Source organism: Trichechus manatus, unplaced genomic scaffold (genome assembly GCF_000243295.1).
Source record: "Trichechus manatus latirostris isolate Lorelei unplaced genomic scaffold, TriManLat1.0 scaffold00020, whole genome shotgun sequence".
NCBI lineage: Eukaryota > Metazoa > Chordata > Mammalia > Sirenia > Trichechidae > Trichechus > Trichechus manatus.
The window spans coordinates 821,225-845,971 of NW_004443956.1; the positions used below are offsets into that span (position 1 = coordinate 821,225).

Below are 24,747 nucleotides of genomic sequence, written 5' to 3' on the forward strand. Positions count from 1 at the left end.
TGACATCATCCATTTCTGAAATCTTGTTGTTTATCTTTTGGATTTTTAATTGTTGTTTTTGTATAATTTCTAGTTGTGAATTTATTTTGGCATTTTGTTCCTGCATCATTTTTCTGAATTCTTCCAATTTTTTGTCTGTATTTTCCATGAATTTGTCTATTTTTTCCTCATGTTTGTCAGCTTTTTGCCTCAGTTCTCGGAAAATTCTGAGTATTAGAGATTTGAATTCCCTATCAGGTACTTCTACTGCATTTTCTTCCACAGGAGAGTCATCTGGTGTTTTAATTTGGACAGCTACTGGAACCATCCTGTACTGTTTTTGTAAATCTTTTGATATTGTCTGCTGTTTTCGGGGCATTCGGTAGTTATTTTTCTTGTTGATTGATTGTAGATTTGTTTGTTTTGTACCGGTTGTGTTTTGTCTCCCGCTGGATGCTCTGTGAGGCTGCTTTCTCGTACCCCTGTTTGCTGGTCTCCGATAGGAGTCCAAGATGGTGGATCCACGCTGCGTTAGCTGGTACAGGACCTCTGCATGAATCTCTCCTCGCTCTCCGTTCTCTGTCAGTTTTCTCACTCCATTTGGTGCTTGGCTGAGTTCTTTACCTCTTCATTTTATGTTTTAGGGTTTCAGGATTGTTGTATTCTCTGTTTGGCTTAGTTTTTCAGATCTTTGTTGTGGAGGGATGGCGTGGTGCTTCTGCCTAGAGGGCCATTTTGCCGGAACTCGCATTATTATTTTTTAGCACTTAAAATATATGGTGATTCATGACCCACCTAATACGTGAAAAGTGATTTTTAGAAGACAATGTTAACTAAAACTAATAGTTCTACCATAAGGTAAAATTTAACATGTTACTTTTAATTTAATCATCTTTAACGTAAAAACAAACAAACAAGAACAGCAACAAAATTAAGAATGACCAATCTATTCCTAGTGTTGAAATGCTTTATTATTCCTTTTGTGGAAGATCAACTGTTTTTGTTTTTTAATACAAATGTGTCTCTCTGACTACTATCTTCTGGACTGAATTGTTTTGTGAGTCAGTCTCTGAGTGGGTCTGGTAATTCAATCATACTATCTGCTTGTCAACTTGGGAAATTTCTGGCATGTAACTCCTTTCTGCAGGATAGTCAGTGCAAAGCGATACTCGGTGAATGAATGTTAACTCTTCAGTTTTATTTGTTTCACGGTATACCAGTCACTTTTTACGCCTGCAGACCTTATAGGTAGAACATTACTCTGGTTCTAATGCGTTTAGCATCAAGGTGGGCCCCTTTTGAAATGCATGAAGCTCAGCAGACTGGAGCTGGAGCCTCATTGTTGAGCTTTCATTAGGCAATGCTTTCTAGATGTCTTAGTTTTGTAAACTTTTGCCTTTTTTTCCTTTATTTTTGTGAGATAAGGCTTGCAAGCATGATTATGGCTTTCCTGTTTGTGATGGTTAGCGAGCTCTGATGGGTTTGCCTATGGCTATTAGATTTCTGACATTTCACAGTAATAAGAAACAAAATGAAACATATGAATGTAACTATAAACGTGGTTCCAAATCCCTCTGACTACTTTCTTCCTTTAGTCACTGAGTTACTAAATTACATATCGTTTGCTCTTTAAAGACAAATTATAAACAATTTCTTAGTTTAGTACCATTCTTCCTAGAACAGAGCATTAGTATACAGTCTTCTGCATCTTTTAGGAAAGAAGGAAAAAAAATAGTGACTTTATGTAAGAAGAGCACTAAAGAGGACTGAAAATTTCTGCCTCTTTTCATTGCTGACTCAGCACATGGCATCTGGGTAAACTCGTTAAGCTCCGAGAGTCCCAGCTTCTCTATAGGAAACATAAGGTTGATACCATTGAGCTACCGTAGCTACCTGAGTGGTGAGGATTAATGGGCCATGAACATGCTGTGCTTCTCTGAAGAACTGATCTGCTAATTATATAGTTTCACTGATATCTAACCAGGTATATTATTTATCTTACGTAAATTTCCATAGAAGTTAAAGAGGATAAGATAGAGACTCCCTAAAAGAATAAAAGACTCATGGATAATTTCAGACCATAAATTAAATAGTTCTTGTTAACACTATAGTGGCAACTATTTATAACCAGCAAATTCAAGGAAAGAGTAACACTCCTTAACATATTTAAGTTTGTTACATTACCAATTTTTTTCAAGTTTTATACATTTTAAATTTACAAAACTTGGTGTCACTGAAACAGAAATAAAGGGTTAGTGTTGATACAAAAATTGTTGGCTAAATATTTTCCAGGTATAGGTCATGTGATTATGTAAGAAGGAAAAAAAAAAGCAAAAGAAACTTTACACATTCTAAAATTCTATAACAAATCATACCTGGAATAAGTGTGGAAACAAATTAGTATATTCCAGCATAAATTAAAAAATATTCTCTATTTACAAAGAAAGCAACATTGATTTCAATTTTGGTGGCCTACTATTAGTCAGAATGATTGAAGGTATGTCAGTATACTTGTTAATGAAATATGATCAAGAAGTAGATTTAAAAAAAAAAAAACAAAAAACAAACTCCACTGCTACAGAATAAATTTGGAAATAACACTAAAAAAATTAATCTTCTGAGCAAATATAAATATTCATAACCAATTTAAAGTTTAAAGTCTATTTACTAACATTTAACTGAAGCATGTAAAAGGAAAAAAGTGGACTTTGAAGTCCAGAGATATCCATGTTCACATCCTCACTTTGTTAATTTCTAGTTTACAGTGACAGGCAAAACACTCAATTACCTTGGACCTCAGTTTCTATAACTAGATCAAGATACGAATGATGCTTTCTTGCCAAGGTTGTTTTAAGAACTAGAAATGAGTGTAAGACAGGGCTAGGGCCATTTTCTTAAAACCACTGTCTCCTCAAGACAGCACCTCACCCAGCCCATTTCCTGAAGTTGTTTTTCTCCTCAGAACTTCTTTGAAAAGAAACAGCCAACAGCTAGCTGGAACCAGCTGAAACGGGTCCTGCCCTCCATCTTGGCACTCCAGATAACCTTCAGCTCATTAACTGCCTCATGCATGGTAAATCTGTGCCCCTGGGTGAAGAGCTAACATGCTAATGAACAAAAATGGCTAACTTCTTCCTGTGCAGGGAATCGAACCCAGGCCTTAGAAAACGCTTACTCATTCTGGAACGCTCCACGCCTGTGTGCTTGCCATTTTGTATTTTGTAACTGATCTTGCCTATATAAACCAGCTTCAGTAAGCTACCTGTGAGCAGTTTTGGAAGGCACTTAGTCCCAACTGTCTCCTTGCTTGGCCAGCCAATAGAGCTGCCTTTCATTCTCCCCAACTCAGTCTCTTTTTAGTCCCGGATGGAGTCCTGCCAAGCAGAACTGGGAGTTCCCAGCAACGGGTATATAAATGCCTAACAGTGCTTAATAAACAATCAGTATAACTTGTGGGTCATCTTTTTGATATAGATAATATTTAGGAGACTATACCTTAAAATATAGCAAAAGTTTTCAGTATTTTTTGAATGCTACAGAATCTACAGAACTGGTAGTAAAAGGGTTAGGAATCTGAAACTTCTGATTAATTCAATCTATATTATCTTCCTTAAATCATACAACAATGTTAAACTCTATTTTACAACTGATCATTCTAATCACAATGATCATTATAATATTTATTGATGGTGACTCACAGATATATCTCATCCCCAAAACATATTTTGTTGTTCTTAAAAAACTACATTGTTCCCTGAGGGACCAAATTACTGGGCTGACGGCTGTGGGGACCATGGTCTCAGGAACATCTAGCTCAATTGGCACAACAGAGTTTATAAAGAAAATGTTCTACATTCTACTTTGGTGAGTAGCATCTGAGGTCTTAAACGCTTGTGAATGGCCATCTAAGATACTCCATTGGTCTCATCCCATCTAGAGCGAGGGAGAATGAAGGAAACCAAAGACACAAGGGAAAGATTAGTCCAAAGGACTAATGGACCACAACTACCACAGCCTCCACCAGACTGAGTCCAGCACAACTAGATGGTGCCCAGCTACCACTACCAACTGCTCTGACAGGGATCAGAATAGAGGGTCCCGGACAGAGCTGGAGAAAAATGTAGAACAAAATTATTACTCACAAAAAAAGACCAGACTTACTGGCCTGACAGAGGCTGGAGAAACTCTGAAAGTATGGCCCCTGGACACCCTTTTAGCTCAGTAATGATGTCACTCCTGAGGTTCACCCTTCAGCCAAAGATTAGATAGGCCCATAAAACAAAAAGAGACTAAAGGGCACACCAGTCCAGCAGCAAGGACTAGAAGGCAGGAGGGGACAGGAAAGCTGGTAATAGGGAACCCAAGGTCGAGAAGGGAGAGTGTTGACATATCGTGGGGTTCGTAACCAATGTCACAAAACAATATGTGTACTAATTGTTTAATGAGAAGCTAGTTTGTTTTGTAAACCTTCATCTAAAGTACAATTAAAAAAAAAACTATATTGTTCTATTATTGTACTTAGCATGCAGACCTAAAAGAAAAAATATAGAAAGCACATTGAGGAATACTTACCTCCCATTTTATAATCATTTCCTTGGGTTGAGAAGCTTGAACTCTTATGTTCTGTGGATTCTTGTCTGGAGCTGAAAAATTATAAGCATTAAAATTATTTTTCCCATTATATGGTAATATACAGGTAAATCATTATGTCATCCTCCACCCTACTTCCCCAAACTGATATTTAAATAACTTTGTTCATATTTATTACTTTGTATCTGATCTAGGTCCTAAAAATACATATAAAGTTTTTAAATAAATGTTTTATTTAAAGGAGTAATGTAATGTTCTTGAGTCCATTCAGAGGCATCTTGGAAGAAAAGCTTGGCAACCTACTTCTGGAAAAAAAAAAATCAGGCATTGAAAACCTCTGTGGAGCACAATTCTACTCTGACACACATGGGGTTGCCATCAGCCAAAGTTGACTTGAAGGCAACTGGTTAATGTAATCATAAAATATATTCCAGTGGATCAATTTTATTAGAAAGGACTAAGTATGGAGTCCAGTGCTAAATTCAGTTTATACAAAAATAACAAAATTATTTGATTTAGTTAGTACTTGTATTGCTATTTCTTTGTCCAAAAAGAGGATTATATCCTAGCATATTTATTTCACCCAGAAAAAAGAAAGAAAGAATATATGCTATGACCTCATAGATGGCCAGTGCCAATTTAGTAACAAATTTTAGCTCTGTTATTCTTGAGATGAATTTCTTTTTTTTTTTAAGTCTTGGGAATTTAGTTAGATGTTGAGATATAAAGATACACTAATCTATAAAAGCTAATGATGTTAGATAAATTAAAAATTTAACAAGGTGCCCTTAATGAGTCAGAAGATTTATTCCAGAAAGGTGAATCCTTGGCTTTCTATATACTGAGCTTCAGTTTAGGACTTACTTTACGATATCTAATTTAAACCGGATAGGTATCAGAAATTACTCAGAGCAATGCTTGCTGGTATAATCACCCCTAATTCCCTGCTGTCTAACAAACATTTATGCAGTAATTATGAGACTGTATACTTTGAATAAAGAGCCCTGGTGGCACAGTGGTTAAAGCACTCGACTGCCAACCAATAGGTTGGTTGTTTGAACGCATGGCTCAGTGGGAAAAAGACGTGGCAGTCTACTTCGCTAAAGATTTACAGCTTTGGAAAGCCTACGGGACAGTTCTATTCTGCCCTTTAGGGTCTCCATGAGTCAGAATTGATTTGACGGCAGTGAGCTATACTTTCATATTTTGTGTTACTAGTTTACAGAATTTTTCAAGCTCTCTATTTGGGGACATTTAAAATCCTGCACCACTATCTCGATCTTTTTAATGTTTTTCATACATTCAAAGACGGAGCAAAACTTGAGCCCTGGTGGCACAGTGGTTAAGAGCTTGGCCGCTAACCAAAAGGTCGGCAGTTTGAATCCACCAGCCACTCCTTGGAAACCCTATGGGGCAGTTCTACTCCGTCCTATAGGGTCGTTATGAGTCGGAATTGACTCGACAATATTTTGTTAGAAACCTGATGTAAGAACCTACATACCTGCCGGAGGTGTTTCATGATGGTCTGATGGCTGGCTGGGCTGACTTCTCCCTACTTCATTCACAGCTATGACCCTGAACTGGTATGTCACATACGGAGCCAAAGACAACATGACCGTTGTTTCCTTTCCTTGGGCTCGAGTCAATTCCTCCCACCTTCCAGGTTCCTCTTTGTTTCCTTCAAATTCTACAATATACTCTGGCATTATGTACATGGGGGGAAAAAAAAAAACAGAATCTGTTAAGTATGTTTAAATTATATGAAGATTTATATACAATTTGACAGTTTAAAGGGGTGTTTAAGAGGGATAATCCACCAAAGGTGGTAAAATGGCTTTAATATTAATTTTGATGCTGTAATGTAAGTATAATGCCATCCCAAGTCTTCCCTACCGCTGATGTTGCTATTGTGGTCATCGCCAGCTTCCCAAGTGAGCCGAACACTCCTGTTCTGTCTTTCAGACAAGAGAAGGTTTTCTGGTGGATCCGGGATATCTAATGAAAGACAAAGGTAAGGAAAATGTAGATCATTGCCTTTGTTTACCTGATTCCCTCACTTAGCCATGTTGCCAGCCATCTTTCCTCTCCAAGGTCTACGTCTCCACTCTGAGTTGTCCACATCTTACCAGCCCTTCTGGTTCTTTTTCAAATGCAGATTTTTTTCACATCTATTTCCCAGTTGGAGGTATTATCTCCCTCTATGCACAAGAGAGTTCTCAAAAGGCCATCCTTGACAACGGGCACCAGGGTTTTTTAGGGGTGGTCATTAACAATGATGATTCCTAGGCCCTGGCTTACTGAATGAGTTGGGCCCAGGAACCTGCATTCCTAAACCATTCTCTAAGGGAAGACGACGTACACTCAAGTTTGAGAATCATGATCTATATCAAATGGACCACTTACTTTCTTCCATCTGGTATGCTTACTTATACGCCTAATTCTTTTCCTATATGTGACTAAGCACATCTTCCAGGGTAAAGACCCGATTTTATTAATCTTTGCATTATCCACAATGCTTTGCACATAAATGTTTTGTGACCAAATGAGTAAGTGAAAAATATACTATCACTTCAGTCATGCATATAATTATCATATTAGAGCAATAAAATGAGGTCCTACAGTTATAGAAAAATAAGACAGAGCACATGATGTCAGTCTTTTTTTCTGCAACTGCTTCGAATTTTTATTATAATTTATAACAAAGAAGTCTCAGTATATTCTAGTAACTTCTATACTCTCTTGGCTTTGAGTTCTGAAAAAGAGTAGGAAGACCGTGTATTTTGGAAGAGGAGGTTTGGCACTGAGGAATGTTGTGACAGAAACTAGAAAGTTGAATAGGAGGTGACAAATTTTAAGAGTATCAAAGTACAGGGAAATTACTGCTTTTAAAATAAAAGAAACAGTAAAAAGAAATCTCTCTAATGGTCCTTACTTTCAAAATTTGGTTTGAATTCTCTCAAGTATTCTACAGCATTGATCTTTTCTCAGAGAAAGCAATGAACGTATTATCTAATGCGGCCTTTCAATGGGTGCTTTCTTCTCTAGTGGAGAGCAACATGTACTGCACCTGTTAAATGTTTGCCAATAACTGGAAATTTACAACGATAAAAAACAAACATTGTTTTCAATTCATAAGGGAACATGCCTATTTTTAAAATGCCGTTGGTGACTGTGTCCAAACTTCAGGGACTTAAGTTATTTCATCAACAGATTACAGAATCTCTGAGTTCCGAAACTTCGGTTTCTCTTCAGCACTACTAAAAGCCCACTCGTTTCTGGAGGTTCCTGAAGCAAACAGAGCAGCGGGTTGCATCTGAGATTAAAACCTGGTCCCTCTGACATGAAAAGGAATCAAACTGAGCTAGGGTTGATGGACTTGCAGCTGAGACTTAAAAGACTGACACTCTCAAAGGAAGTCCATGTGAAGACTGCTGAGTAACTTCGATTTAAAATGGGTCAAGAATATGCTTTTACAAATGGTTTTCCAGGAAAAAAAATAAGTCTTTTAGAAGTTACACACGGGTCTATAATCATTTGTTACTATCAGTTCATAAGATATGCTTTTTTAAACCAGAGATTGACCTAAACTATTAGAAAACAGTGACTAAGAAAATGCAGACTATTTCATAGAATATTCTTTAAAAATGGTCTATTTTTATTCTGGTGGAAGCAGTGGTTAAGAGCGACAGCTGTTAACCAAAAGATCAGCAGTTCAAATCCACCAGCCACTTCTTGGAAACCCTATGGGTCAGTTCTACTCTGCTCTGTAGGGTTGCTATGAGTTGGAATCGACTCAATATCACATAACAACGATTCTAAAAAAATGGTAGATTCGTTTATACATAAGCAGTGTATAATCATAGCCAATACTTATTTAAAATTACCAAAACTAAGTGGTTCTAGAAGATGGCAGCTTAATCACAAGACTGAAATTTAGAAATTGAGCACCAAGTGGTAAGGAGCCCAGCCCCTTTGCTGCCTGTCACTGCTCAAATACTCAGGGACAAAATCCAGGAATTCTGATACTTATTCCTACATTCATGGTGCCTGCAATAAATTTGAATTTACCTAAGGTCAATCTGGTTGGAATAATTACTAAAGGGTTAAGCCTTTCTGCTTTTAGAGCCCTGGAGAAACTTAAATTCCTTATGGCCAAATATGTTGCCAAAAGTTACATCCCTTTTGAGCAAAGTGTATACCTTCTACACAACTAGAAACTGCTTCTCTTTTTTGAGAGCCCAATATGGTGGCCATTTGCTTTACTTAAGGAGATCAGCCTGTTTACCTATTTTTCACCTACCTTCTGAGGTAGGAACCTCAGAAGAAACTCTCATTCTTTTTCCTTCAGTCTTTACTGAGCGACCTACCCATGGACCCTAGCAGGCAGAGTTCTAAAGATATGAATGCCTGTTAATAAGAACGACCTAGACAGATAACAGGAGCCTGGATGGTGCAAATGGTCTGCAATCAGCTACTAACCTAAAGATTGGTGGTTTGAATTCACCAGCATCTCTGTGGAAAAAGCTCTAACAAACTGCTTCCACAAAGATTACAACCAAGAAAACCCTATGGAGCAGTTCTACTCTGTAATACATGGGGTTACCATTAGTCAGAATCAACTCAATGGCAACAAGTTAGGGTTGGTTTAGACATATGACATATGGATAAAGGAGCTTAGGCAAATCATCTAGCTGAAGGAGAACGGAAATGGTGCTCACTGATACAAAGTTAAAGGAGGAAATAAGAGAAAACTGTAAAAATGTCCGTATCAGTCAGGGTCCCAGCAAGAAATAAATAGCTTACTCACTTTGGGATATCTCAAATTGTTTTTAATAAAGAACTCTTTAAGACAGTATGGACAAGGTATCAGAAAGAAAGAAAAAAACTTGAAATACTGGTGGTGGGGAAGCAGTGACTCGGATCACACTGGAGAGCACTGTGTGGGGAGTCTCCTTGAGAGAATCAGTGACTTTTGGAAGAGGAACATTGACCTTTGGCAGAGGGACATCGATCTCTGGCAGAGGGACATCAACCTTTGGCAGAGGGACATCAACCTTTGGCAGAGGGACATTGACTTTTGGCAGAGGGACATCGACCCTTGGCAAAAGGACAATGACCTTTGGCAGAGGGATATCGCCAGCCTGGAAGGAGGGAGGAGTGAGTACAAACACTCTCCAAACCCCTCTCCTCTACTGCCTGGACTCCCCTCTGGCTGAACCAAAGGAAAGCTAGAGGGCAAGTAGTTTGCTGATGATGTCCTTACAGGTCAGCTTTCCAGGTCAGAGAGCTGGATGGAGAGGAACTCTAGAATGGAAAATGGAAGATATCCAGCAGACCGTCTAACAGTTAAAACATTGGTGATTTGAAAGGTAATTGCATTGTTTACACTAGTGAAGTGCGCACATTGGTTCTAATTTGCATTTTTATTAAAAAAAAAATTCAAAGGCATTCCTTTATAGAACCCTTGAAGTCCTCCCTAGCCTTCCTGGAACCTCGGGAGTTAAGCCTTTGTTTCTGAGTTAGAGCACGACCCCTTTTCCACCACCACAGGCCCCCCATCCTGACCCTCCACTCCAGCCCACTTCTATCACTTGACCCTATTCCTCTGCACACTAGGAAAGGTGGCTCAGCGCTCTTGTAACTCAAGCCAGCTTCACTTTTCTCTCTGCCGAGAGCTTTGCTTACCTCCCAATTCTACTGACAACCTTACTCATACAGAGGAAAGCAATTAAGCATGAATTAAGTTCTTTAAAACGAGAAGACAAGAAAATATGTGAAAGTGGGTCCACTTTTTAAATGAAAAAATCAACCGGCAACATACATGCAGGGGCTCAAATTAAATAATCATCATGTTAATCCCATAGGAAGAATGGAATTTAATCTGTCATGGAGAAGAAAGAAACAGATTTCTCATTGTTATGCACTTACCAAGGACAGTTACTTGGGTTATATCAGCAGTGCTATCTAGAGCAGTTTGAGCCAAGCAGACGTAAACACCTTGGTCCTCTAAAGTGACATTAGATATGGTCAGATTAGCTCCATCAATAATTATCCTATTAGAAAAAAAATGAGTATATGATGAGGATGAAAATAACAGAAACAAACACCTAGAAAACAATCTGTTTAAAAATGTATATTCCCACAGAAAGCAATTTGAGCAGAAGTGAAAAGAAAAACTTCACTTAATGCAGTTTTTTAGAAAACGCCAGAGATGCAAAGTAGAGATAAAGTTTCATTCAGGTGTATGCAAATGTTTCCATAGCCATGAAAGGGACCATGATTTTTTAACTAAAATTATAAAATCCAACCATCTGTGATGCCTAGGTCATCGATGGAACTGTGCGTGTTGTCTGATGTGCCTAAAGAACGTATATAGTACCTTACAACAGCTGAGATTTATTTGAATCATTTTCAAGATATGTTTATATCCTACATAAGGAGTCCTGGTTGTGCAGTGGTTAAGCACTTGGCTGCTAAGCAAAAGGTTGGCAGTTCGGACCAACCAGCCTCTCTGGAGGAGAAAGATGCGGCAATCTGCCTCCATAAAGATTTCAGCCTTGAAACCCTATACTGGGGTTTCTACTCTGTACTGTGGTGGCTATGAGTCAAAATCAACTCAATGGCAGTGGCGTGACTAGGGTTGGTGTCACCCAGTGAGGTAACTCATGGTGTCACCCTCCCCATGGACGTCCTCCAGTACCAGACCATTCAGAATACTTAGTAATGTTTTTTGTACTACTGTTACTCATAAATTGTAATTCTCACATATCATTCCTTTTTCTTTATTTCTACTTCATTCTCAAAAAAGTTATTGATATAGGTTCACAAATACTAATATTGTAGCTAAAACATCAGAAAATTTGAGAAAATGAGCGACTATGAGAACTCTGGCAGCAACCAAAACAACAGCGCGTGCAGAGGAAACCACGTGATTCGAAGCGTCATTGTAACTGGGTAATAATTATAGCTGTGACCGGAGTGCATTAGAAGGTTCAAAAAGTAAATTAGTATAGAGTTTTAGCATTGTAGGTATATTGGTACATGTAAACTGGGCTTATGAAAAATGTTTTTGTTGTTACAACTAACTACAGGGATATTTTTATAGACAGTCATTTTGGTGTCACCCCCTCTGACAATGTCACCCAGTGTGGTCCTCACCCTCAGCACCACCCTAGTGAGGCCACTGCTTGACAGCAATGGGTTTGTTTTGGTTTGCTATCCTACATAGGATCAACTGAGATGCTTGCTACGAAGGCAGATTGCTGCGCCCCACTCCAGAACTACAGAATCAGAATATCTGAGATGGAGTCAGCTAATCTCTATTTTTAACAAGCTTCCTTGGTTCCCTAAATAGCATGCACGTTAAGATCTGGTGACAATTAAAGTATGTGATTTATCTGAACAGTAGATGGCAGTCTTGCACTTCTTTCGGCAAAACATTTGCTACTAGCTTTTTAAACAATGGTTCTGTTGCAAATTTATAACCAGATTTACTACGTGAACGTTGGTTTTTCATGAAGAAATACCCTTGACACTACACCTATGTATTGTTAACACAGTTATTCAATTATTTTTTTTGTAAAGTCCGTTAAATTTAAAATATATTCACAGCAGCTTGCTACGTAGTTGAAGTAATTTAAATGTTATCATTGTGAGGAGGGGAAACTGATACAATAGAGCTTTTTAAATGATACTTCTTATCAACTGCTTAGAAGTTTGAATTATAGAAAACCACTTCAAAGTGTAGTAAAGTCAAACACTTTTTTATGTAGACAGAGTCAACCTCTTATTCCTACACCAATTACTGAAAGATTTACCAATTGATATTACCTGGAGTCAAGAGCCTCACTATAATTCTTGACTGATAAAGCTTTGATGCAATTTAATTTCTCAGTTCATGTTAGTTATGTGTCCATTTGACATAATATCAGCATAATGGATGCAATGACAATTTTTGAAAAATTTACCTTCTTTGATGAAGTGCTACAGTCGAATTACCTCGACACCTTCAGACAAGGCCATTTGTGCCATGCACAAAGCCACTATAGCCACGAGGCCCCCATGGGAGCCATCCTCACAATCATTCCTATGTTTGAGGTCACTGTTGCAGCCACTGTGTCAGTCCATCTCATTGAGGGTCTTCCTCTTTTTCACTGACTTCACTAAGCATGATGTCCTTCTCCAGGGACTGGTCCCTCCTGATAACATGTCCAAAGTATGCGAGACAAAGTCTTGCCATCCTTGCTTCCAAGGAGCATTCTGGCTGTACTTCTTCTGAGACAGATTTGTTCTTTCTTCTGGCAGTCCATGGTATATCCAATATTCTTGGTCAACATCATAATTCAAAGCATCAATTCTTCTTCAGTCTTCCTTATTCATTGTCCAGCTATTGCAGGGATATGAGGCGACTGAAAACACCATGGCTTGGGTCAGGCACACCTTAGTACTTAAAGTGACACCTTGTTTTTTTAGCCCTTTAAAGAGGTCTTTTGCAACAGATTGCAATGTGTCATTTGATTTCTCGACTGCTGCTTCCATGGGCGTTAGTTGTGGATCCAAGTAAAACAGAATCCTTGACAACTTCAATCTTTTCTCCATTTATCATGATGTTGCTTATAGGTCTAGTTGTGGGGATTTTTGTTTTCTTTACATTGAGGTGTAATCCATACTGAAGACCATAGAGTTTTCAATATTGCAACTTGAGGCTTTAATTTTTTCTTCAGTTCTTGTCAGCTTGAGAAATGCCGAGTGTGTTCTTCCGTTTTGGTTTTCTAACTTCAGGTCTTCGCACATTTCATCATAATACTTTACTTTGTCTTCTTGAGACGCCCTATGAAATCTTCTGTTCAGCTATTTTACTTCATCATTTCTTCCACTCGCTTTAGCTACTCTGCATTCAAGAGCAAGTTTCAGAGTCTCTTCTGACATCCATTTTAATATTTTCTTTCTTTCCCATCTTTTTAAAGACCTTTTGCTTTATTCATGTATGATGTCCTTGATGTCATCCCACATCTCGTCTGGTCTTCAGTCATTAGTGTTCAGTGCCTCAAACCTATTTTATATATGGTCTCTAAATTCAGATGGGATATACTCAAGGTCGTACTTTGGCTCTGGTGTATTTGTTTTAATTTTCTTCAGCTTCCTAGATTCATACTTCATCCATTCCATGTTCTGATTATTAATGGATGTTTGCAGCTGTGTTTTTTTAGTTTGAGTCGTGGCTCATCAGCAAATGAAGGTCCCAAAAGCTTTACTCCATCCACGTCATTAAGGTTTACTCTACTTTGAGACAGCAGCTCTTCCTCAGTTGTGTTTTGAGTGCCTTCCACCTCAGGGGCTCATCTTCCAGCACTATATCAGACAATGTTCTACTGTTATTCATAAGGTTTTCACTGGCCATTTTTTTAAGAAGCAGATAGCCAAGTCCTTTTTCCTAGTCTGTCTTAATCTGGAAGCTCTGCTGAAATCTGTCCACCATGGTTCACTACATTGTTCACTACAAATTAGTAAGTAACCCCTTGTTTACCTTGCTTATTGGGTCATCTGTCTCTTTCAGGGATGTAAATTCAAAAACTTACATTTTTAAATATAGGCAGGTGCTGTGAGGTTGGGAGAGAGTCAGATGCCAGCCACATCTAATAGCAGAACCTTTGATGTGGTGAAAAAATGTGAAATTGCTCACTCCAGATGACCTGGTAAGCAAGGTAAGCATCATTCTTACCTTGCCTATTGGATAATCCATCCCTGATAATAAGTCTAGTGGATTCTGCTTAAGGAGCCCTGGTGGTGCAATGGTTAAGTGCTCGGCTATCCACCAAAAGTTTGGTGGTCCGCACCAACCCAGTGGCTCCACAGGAGAAAGACCTGGCGATCTGTTCCCATAAGTATTACAGCCTAGAAAACCCTATGTGGCAGACCTACTTTGACACATGTGATCACTACGAGTCAAAATTGATTCACTGGCACTCAACAGAACAGAAGACAACACAACAGGATTCTGCTTGAAGAAGTCCTATTGTTTCTATTCTCAAGGAATTCTGTTTCATGTCCATTCCTACCCTCTCCTCCCAGTCTTTTCCTCTGTCTATACCTACCTAATTACCTCACCTGAGAAACCTATTGTTACCTTAACCTCTCACCTCCTTCATCTACAACATCCAACTTGCTAGTCCCTGACCCTTGTTAAGCATCTTTGTCTTCTTACTCCATTCCGTCTGTGGAATAGCCACATTTTGCTGAAGGCAGTATGCCAAAAGTGATTCTTTGGAGATCTGTGTTTGAGGCTTAATTCCACCAATTATTACCTGCATAATCTTGAAGAAAACATTGACCTTAATACACCACATCTAAAAAATAGAGGTAACAATAGTGTCTTTCTCTTCTAGAAACGTCAATGAGATAAAGCACATAGAGGGATTAGTGTATAGAGCCTGGCGTGGTATGTGCTTGAAAGGGGTTCTGACTCATAGCAACCCTACAGGACAGAGAGGACAGAGTAGAACTGCCCAGTAGGGTTTCCAAGGAGCAGCTGGTGGACCCAAACTGCTGACCTTTTGGTTAGCAGTCATAGGTCTTAACCACTGTGCCACCAGGGCTCCTAGCTAACAATATTAATCAAAAAATTTTATTCATTTCTGGCTTATCATTAATCACACTTCACATGGCAGATATTTCAATGCCCCCCAATTCCTGTCCCTCTTGCTCCTGCGTTTGAGCTAATTACATTAATTTCTGATTTGTTGGGAAGGGACCATTCATTATTATTTCTGCATCATCACTCCCCCATTCATTTGCTACCATTTCTAAGGGGAGGGTAAAAAAAAAAAAAAAAAAACAGCCCTTCCTTGGTGCCAAGGATAGAGCCCTCCAACTTGTGTTCTCAACATCCCTTTTTCCTGTTGCTGGTTGCTGATATGTTGTTAACACCTCTCTTCCTTGCTACTGAGTCCTCACTCTGCCTGCAGCCATGAGCAGTACCTGTTACATTTGTGAAGCACAGTACCAATTTTAAGAATGCTTTCATATCCCTGTCCCATTTCATTTTTCATAACAATAGTGTGTGGGCTATAACCACTTGCAGGTTAGAAATTCATAGAAAATTCCTTGGGGTCATTTCTGCCTACCTAAAGGTCAGCTGTGAGAATTAATAAGGGAAAGTGTGTATGGGAAGCACTAGCATAACATGGGGCACCCAGTGGGCATAATGGTCCAGAAACGTGGTTTCTCACACTTAGCACACATCCACACGTGCAGGGGGACAGGAAGGAAAAGAAGCAGGAGTTTTCTCTTCTTGGTGTTCTCTATGGTTCTACCCTTTGATTAGAAATTCAACCTCTTTTTAAGTAAAAGCTTCTTGTCCCCAGTCTATTGATAAGGAGGAGTTGTCCCAGGAGGAGGTGAGAAACAGGAGCTTACTGATGGTTCTCTAGAAATTTAGCAGATACTTATGATCTCGGTCCCTTGCCATATATTCAATGCCTGCTCTTGGCACCAGTCAAAGCTAGCCAGCAGCAGTCATGCCCAGCATTCCGACTCCTGAGGTCTCTGCTGAGCTAAGGTTACTGCCCTACCACCCACACCTTAGGGAAAATTGGGAGAACATCTGCAACAGTGCTCAGTCCACTCAGATAGCCAGAGGCTCATTTGAGTGTCAGCCCTGCATCCTGCAGAAACTGTAAAACTGGGTCATACAAAGAGGCAGGTTGGAGTTTCTGAGAGCAGGGTCCAAATATGTATATCACATCACTAACAGGACATGAGTCTCTGACTGTCTTCTTGGCTGCAGCCCAGAGGTCACATGATGACCCCAGATAACCAGGCAGTAGTGACAAGAGGGGGAGACCTGGGGGAAGCCCGAGTAGCTGACAGATCAATTGAGACCCAACCTAAGGTGGAAGACATGGTATCTGTGTTGTAACGTGTCACCTTAGGTACATATAACTAATCTCCTCTTGTTTCAGTGACAACTGGTTGCAATATATATGCTGCCTTTCCACAAACTTTTACATATGTATAGAAAGGAGGGGAAGAAATGAGTTAAGTACCAAGGCTTAGTACAGAGGTCTCACACACACACACACACACACACACACACACACATAGACACACACACAGAGACAGGGTCAGAAAGACTGGAGAAAGGAGTGGTAGGAATCATAACAGCTAAAATATACTGAGTACTTGGTATTTTCTAATTCACAACAACCCTGTGACAAAGGTAATTCTTGTTTAAATCAAAAATGATTTTATAAACAGTAAAAGTAAGGCAGAGAGAGATTAAGTAACTTCTCTAAGTTCATAGACCCAAGAAGTGACAGAGTAGGATTCAAACCCAGGTCATCTAAATCCAGAGTCCCTGCCCTTAACCAAGACACTATGCTGCCATCTCTTCTGAGGAGAATGTGTCCTATCTAAAGACCTTCAGGTTTATTTTAGTCATAATGATGAATAACAAAACATAACTGCTGGTGAGATTTTGCTCAAAGATGGTCAGTGTTTAACCCCTGCTTAGTAACAAGGCAAGAGCGAAGGAAGTGGGCACTGGTAAATGCCTTCCAAAGGCATAGTAGGCACTCAGTGAATATCGTTTTCTCTTTCTCTGATGTGCTTAATATTGTCTACTGCTACTCAGCATCTATTCACATTTTCTTGAACATTCTTTTCATATTACAGAGGCTGGAAGGTTCAAACTATACTTTGATTCTTATTTGTCATGAAGAATTTGGATAGGATTTGGATTCTGCCAAAGAGATGGCACTCCTGTGAGATTTGAAAGGTAGAACAGAAATGGACACCATTTTCTCTGGGGCAGAGAGGCAACAAGTGACTCTGGCAGCCATGAGAACTGGCCATGGCTGGACTCACCAGCAGCACCATTGGGGTGGATGTGGTGGCAGTGCCAGAAGCAGCTGCAGTTTCCAGACGTCTGGATTGCAGCTGCAGTGCCTGGTGATCATTAGCCAAAAGCTTAGTAAGCAGCCCCCTCTAAGCCTGGCTTCTTTACCCTTCCCATGGTTTTATAACCAGTCAAACTCATGCAATAAATCCTTTTCTGCCCCGAATGCTTACAGTGGTTTCTATTTTGTGCACTAACAGGATGCTGTTTTTGTTGTTGTGTGCCGCTGGGTTGATTCCGACTTGTAATGACCCTACAGGAGTGAGTACAATTGCCCCATAAGGTTTCCTGGGCTGAAATCTTCACGGGAACAGATCGCCAGGTCTTTTCTCTTATGGAGCAGCTGCTAGGTTTGATCTGCTGACCTTTTGATTAGCAGCCAAGTGCTTAAACATTGCACCCCCAGGGCTGTTTACAACAAGATGATACCCATTATAATAAAAGTCAGTAGCCAAACAAGATAAGCATTTGATAGAAAAGTTAAACAAGGCCACTGGATCACCCTTTGAATGTTGATTTGAAAACAAATTTTGCATTTTAATTGAGTGATAATATTTTTAGAACTTTTTTTTAATGCAGAATATTAATCTCATGCCAATATTATAATATATTTGACACTTTACTCACCTGCCATCTTCCGTGCCATTAATTTCAAAGGCTTCTCCATCTTTGCTCCAGGACAACTTCAAACTGTGTTTCAAATGTGAGTCACATTTGCTCTCACAATGTAATTCAAGCGTATGTGATTTGGGGACACGAGGATTCTTAGGAGAGAGTTGAAGTTTTGTGGCATCTGTTTTTATCAACAAAGATACTAGTTAGAACTGTAGAGCACAGCTTAGTTAGCTGTTAAGTGCCTGCAATTTTAATCAACCAAAACTGTCAACATAATCATCAAATCCTCTTACAGTGTTTGTCCCACTGTAATTTTCTAACATCATACACCATTACCATTTGCTTACCATTCAAGGATGGGCAACTGACAAATTCTGCGTGGAAGGATTAATTACAGGTGGTCCCCAACTCTGTCATAAGCCAGTTCTGACAGAAGTCGAATACCTCCTTTTTTTTAGTTTTCATTACTGTTGCCTTTTATTATCAGTATCTTTATAAATTTGATCTTTATTTGTTTTTACGAGTTGGAAGCACTACATATAAACTTACAGATATGATGACATCAACAAATTACACACTGCAACATTGTATGTAGTACATATTACTAATGATAAGATGTACAAAAAACAGACGGTCGTAAGTGTGGTTCATCGTAACTCGAATATATTGTAAGTTGGGGACTGCCTGTAATAGTTTAGCAATTCCCCCCACTACTTCCTGGACAAAGGGAGAAAGGAATGTGTGAGCTAACAAGTGGCTCTAACAGGTGAAAGTAATATAATTTCCCCTTGTTGTGCTTCTGGACATACGATCAAACCACCACAAAGAAAAAAGGAAAAGTAGTTGATTTTCTGTTAATATGTTTCTTGTTAATTCAGAAACCTGAGGTTAAATGGTGATGTCCCCTGCACAGGTTAATGATCAGTATGAAGGTGGGGAATTAGAAGGTAAGTTCCATGAAGGCAGGGCCTGTGCCTGTACTGCTTCCCTGCAGTATCCCCAGAGCCTAGGTAGGAGCCTGCGTTCGGTAGGCACTGTTAAATGCATGCAGTAGGCACTGTTGAGTGCATGCAGTAGGCATTGTTGAATGTATGCAGTAGGCATTGTTGAATGCATGCAGTAGACCTGTTGAATGAGTGACCGTGAGTGATAGTTTAAAATAAAAATAAACTATTACCAGCGACAATATGAAGCTAAAAGATTGGCACTATGACATCGAGAAAAATGTTTCCTTCATTATGATTGTTTCAAAACATAAAATCCTTCCTCTGTAACATCATTTTAAAAATAGATCTGTTTTACTCCAATGTGGCGCTTGGTGACCCTGTCAGAAGCCGCATGCATTAGCTCACCTCCAGTTTCTCAGTTGTGTTTTAATGTCTGCTATCTCCATGTTATTCTAGTGACTGAATAGAAGTGAAAGTGTTGGTAAAATTGATTATTTGGTATCCCAGACACAAAACTTGTAGAGGGCATTACATTTATCTAATTTTAAGCGAATTATGAAACATCGTAATTCTAAATTTAAAGTCAGGGATCGATTTAATAATAACAGGTATCATTTAACAAGCTCTTACCTATGTGCCAGGACTCTGCTAAGAAGTTTGCATTCATTGTGGCATTTTATAATTATAACAACTCTATGAATAATAATATTCCTATCTTCCGGAGAAGGTAACTTAAGGCTAAAAGGAAATTAAGTGAGGAGCCAGGGTTTCCTAATTCGTAAGAGCCTGAGTCAGGATTTGAACACAAGCCTGGCAGAGAGTAACGCTCATGCTCTAAATCACTACACTATAGACTCTTATTCAACTCCATTCTTGACATTACTATCTTTATATGCAAAAAATTGCATCCTTATAACCCTTCATTGTTATGATTCGTATACAGGCAGACCCTGAGTTACAAAGTCCAACTTATAGGCAACTCATACTTGCCCTTTAGTGTTATGTAAATTTGACCTCACTTTAAAATGATTGAACCAACCCCTACTGACAACAAACTCATCATCACAATCACCTTGCTGCATGTGCAGCTTTTAAATCATTGAAAAGGCTTTGAGCCTTTCCTTGCACTAAAGCCTATTAACCCATTGCTGTCGAGTCAGTTCCGACTCATAGCTACCCCCTAGGACAGAGTAGAACTGCCCCATAGGGTTTCCAAGGAGTGCCTGGTGGATTTGAGCTACCGACCTTTTGGTTTACAACTGTAGCTCTTGACCACTGTGGCCACCAGGGCTTGCACTAAGGTAAGACTAAATAAGAACCTGTGGACCTGTTTCGATTTACCTACAAATTCTTAAAGACACACTCAGGAGCGAATCTCGTTCATAACCCAGGGACTGCCTGTATATTCCTTACATATAAAATGGCTGTAAGAGCAGACTGAAAGTTCATGAACTTCTCCATCTATCTGGCCATCAGCTCACCATTTGAGCAGTTTTAAAGCCCACTTTGGGCCAGTCTTTGAGCTTCACGTTGTTGCTGCTTTGACCTTGGCTGAATTGCTTGACCTGGATTAGGTTAGCTTGTTTTTGTTTTGCTTGTTTTTAGCTTTTTGTAGTATAAAAAGAATCATCTTCACTGACTTTATAAGGACATTTTGAAATCTCTACATGACACTTAAAAATGCAGGGAGACCTAAGGGATAAAGAGACATGCTGAGCAAATGTTTATGTGCTTTGAAAATGTAGTCCATGGGGGTGGCATATTGGATGACTTAGTGGACAAAAAGAGTCAAATACTGTAAAATAATAAAAAACAAGACAGGAAGGAAGGGGAGAAGAAGAAAGGAAGAGAGACAGAGAAGAGAGAGAAATGGGACGCATATGATAATTCATGCAAAGTAAAAATAAAATAAAATTACTTCTAATATCCAAATTGGCTGTGACTGCAGTTTTTCCTTTAGCATTTTCTACCCAACAGGAATATGGCCCAGCATCGTCTTCTGTGGTTTTATTGATCTGTAATGTGCCATTTTCATGGATATAGTACCGTCTGCCTTCAAGGGGTTTCGCTTCATCCACCTTCTGCCTGTAGACATAGAAAGCATAAATCCGTTTGGAGAGTGACGGGATTGTATACTCTTTTTGAAACTGGCTGCTGATGTCATTCAAGCTAACCTCTTCTTCAGGGGCTTAGCAGACCTTATGAAAGATTCCACGGGGGTTTGGATTTTTCTCAAAATGGATCATGGGTGTATATCTTATCTACCTAACCAGACTGTGGCTAGAGGAAGTCTGGGTCCACGCTCTTTGCTTCAGCGGTATTTGTCATAGCAGTCAGCACCATTTTGCATCTGTCCTCTGAGCTTAATAAATACTTGCTGGCTTATCGATGGTGAACTCTTTAGTTAATGACTGCTTCAGGGTACTAAATGGAGAAGCTAGTAATTGAAAGAGATAATGAACCCTCCAAATCTCCTGCTGTTCTGGGAGAACATTGGTCATTCAGAAATATTACAGTCCAGGAAGTCTTACATGTCCTGTGGACATGGATTACATTTACCCTTATCACCTCCACAGTCCTTTTCTGCTACGTTCATCCATTTTCCGAGCATTTGCTGCCACAGCTTGACTTACACTGGAAATCTCACACAAGTGACTGCTGGAGCTTAAAAATGCCAAGGGCAAACTGAGGCTGCTGCTCCCACAGCATTTTCCAGGGCCAGGACTTGGGTGAGGCCAAGTGGGGCACTTACCTCAGATGCAAAATTTGAGGGAGAAGTGCCAAGAAGGTCAGTCATTAAGATAAATAATGGTTAATACAATATTTTTTTTAAATCAAAATTAATGCCAAAAATCCACAATGAACACACTATCAAAATTTTAAATAAAGACAGGCTACAACTCTGCACTGGCATGCCCTGTTTCCCTCTCCTTACCCAAACTAGGTGAACAGTTTATTAGTATAACTCAGTTTAACCAAGCTTCTCCAGTAAAAGAACCAATATGACAGATGCATATGACAATGTGTTCAGACTTATTACAGTAACAATACTTTGGAAATTAAAGTCAAAATAGATGATGGAAATGTTTTAAGCAATAAAAATCAAAATAGATACTGGAAACTTTTAAGCGTATATATTTGTAATTAAATACAAGTTTAGATAATTATTTAGATAGTCCCAAAACAACAACAATGACATTATGTATGACTTTAAATATTCCCAAAATGAAAAAAGAAATCCACATTTTAAATTGTCTTAGTAATCACTTCAATTCTTTGCTTCCCTGTTTTTAAACAGAAATAACTCTTGATACTTCCCCACATGAGAAAAATGTAGAAACTAAGCCAATGTTTCCGGGAAAGATAGGTAATTAAGTTTGCTATCTTACTTCTCAGAGGTTTTGAGTTCATGCAGCCACCGAACACAGCCTGTCAAATGATGGATGAAGAAACAAGGTGGACTCTACACCTGACACTCTCTTAAGAAAACTGTGTGCCAGCTTACCAGGACACTACGGCCTCAGGTGATGCAAAGAACTCGCAATGTAGGAAAGCACTGTACCCAACCATGGCCGCATAATTTTCTTCGTCTTCAGTTTGTATCAATGGGTGGATATCTATTTGCAAAGAATATAAATACAGTTTTAAACTTTCATGTAAGAAATAATACGTGCAAATGTCATTGTTCTACATCTTATCCACATTAATGCTATAAGAAAAGAAAGCAGCTTAATATTACAGAACACATTCTTAAATTAGAAAAGCATCCCAATTTAATTCATTTTTGCAAGTACAGTTTTAGTGCGAAGCCTAATACCCAAATGCATGCTGAACGGTGCTTTGATTTTTCCCCATGTTTTATGTGTCAAGAATTCAGCCAGTGCTTATGAGTATTACCTGGATCATTTTCCTTTAGAATAGCAGGTTAACAGTCTGCTCTCGGGTATGCTTACCTATAATATCAATATTGGCATTGGCAAGGATGGTCCCATGGACATTTGAGGCTTCACACTGGACCACAGAAGTCTGATTTGGTTGTAGGTTGGTAAAACTGATTTCCCTTGAGGAGATGAAGTTGCCAGCAAATAGATGATCTGAAAGAGATTAAAGAATGTCAGTTTGATAAAGAATAGGACATAAAATATTTATATGCCATTTATTAAACGTGTCACACAGTATTTATATTTTAAGACCAGTTTAGGGTGAATAATAGTGCATGAAAGCTGATTCTTTAGAATTCTGTAGGATCAACCATGGGTGTTTTTTTCTTCCAAACCCTTTAGGTTTGCGGTTTCAATTTCTTTCATCAAATTAATGTTGCTAAAATATCTGTTGGCCTCCAGCTCACTGTCTCCCACACCCATGCCCCCAAATAAGATTCCAGATTATCTGTTTAGCATTCAGGTCTCATTAAGAACTGAATCTCACTTCCAAAAAAAAAAAACCCCACTGCTGTGGAATCGATTTCAACTCACAGTGACCCTATAGGCTATAGGACAGAGTAGAACTGCCCCATAGGGTTTCCAAGGAGTCCCTGGTGGATTTGAACTGCCGACCTTTTGGTTAGCAGCTGAGCTCTTAACCACTGTGCCACTAGGGCTCCGAACTTCACTTACTCTTCTGAATTTCCATCCTGATACTGCCCATCACCAATAATGTGATCAACACTGCCTGACCCGTCCCAATGCAACAATATTGTCTGCTGTTCTCACGTTGACATCTTTGTTGCTCTGTTTCACTTCTCTGTCCTTCCATAATTTTTCTAGTCTTATACCTTTCATTTCAATTTTCTTGGTACATATATCACGTATTTCATTTTTCCAGGAAAACTAAGTCCTTCTTGAGAGCAGAGGTCAAGTTTTCTACTTTTTGGCTGTAAAACCTCCCCCTCTTTGGATCCATGTATACTTCTGGAAATACCTTTTGGAAGTGAGGAGCTCTAACATTTCTGGTTCATTTACTAAAGGGAAAAGAATTCTTTGGCACATGTGCTATCTCACTGACTGTTCAGAACCTGCTAGATCAGCATAAATATATTCATTGTAGCCCTGGTGGCACAGTGGTTAAGAGCTCAGCTGCTAACCAAAAGGTTGGCAGTTCGAATCCACCAGCCACTCCTTGGAAACCCAATGGAGCAGTTCTTCTCTGTCCAATAGGGTTTCTATGAGTTGGAATTGACTTGACAGCAATGGTTTTTTTTTTTTTTTTTTTTTTGGTTTAGAAGTAAGAAAGTTGGATGCCAGGGACTGCACATTCCATACGTTTCTATAACACTAAAAACAAGTGGTAGAAAGAAAAGCACATTACTTAGGAATATCAAGCGAGGGCAAATTCATTAAAATTTGTAGATTTAATAACATGACAAGATTACCAGTAAATCTAATTTATTTGTGCTTCCTGTGTCTCCATTACACAAAATAGAAACTATATGAAGTTTTAGAAGACATTAATTATTAGATATTTAATTAGAAGATTTTTTATTACATTTTTTTGCCCCTAGAGTCAAAAAAATACTTTTACACTTGACCATAAGCTTCAGGAGGGCAGGGCCTTTTCTGTGTGGTTGTACATGTGTCTCCAGCACCTAAAAAAAGGCTATTATGGAGGAGACATTCATAAATATTTGTTGGGATTACTGAAAAACAGCTACGGGGCAGGATTTTACTGCCAGTATATGTCTGTGCCATGGGAAGAAGATGTGGCAATCTGCTTCCATGAGAT

General features: G+C 39.0%; 1 protein-coding gene across 3 annotated transcripts in view; it reads right to left on the minus strand.

Moving 5' to 3' along the window:
- The window catches only part of CHL1 (cell adhesion molecule L1 like), a 110,732-nt gene that overhangs the window by 21,835 nt on the left and 64,150 nt on the right, over positions 1–24,747 (minus strand). For all 3 annotated transcript variants that reach the window (XM_004372697.1, XM_004372698.1, XM_004372696.1), the window contains 8 exons: positions 22,980–23,120; positions 22,532–22,643; positions 20,945–21,111; positions 18,092–18,257; positions 10,498–10,622; positions 6,463–6,564; positions 6,071–6,268; positions 4,552–4,622 (listed from right to left, as the gene is read on the minus strand). In XM_004372697.1, coding sequence (XP_004372754.1) covers positions 4,552–4,622; positions 6,071–6,268; positions 6,463–6,564; positions 10,498–10,622; positions 18,092–18,257; positions 20,945–21,111; positions 22,532–22,643; positions 22,980–23,120 — 1,082 coding nt within the window. The remainder of the gene's footprint in view (positions 1–4,551; positions 4,623–6,070; positions 6,269–6,462; positions 6,565–10,497; positions 10,623–18,091; positions 18,258–20,944; positions 21,112–22,531; positions 22,644–22,979; positions 23,121–24,747) is intronic.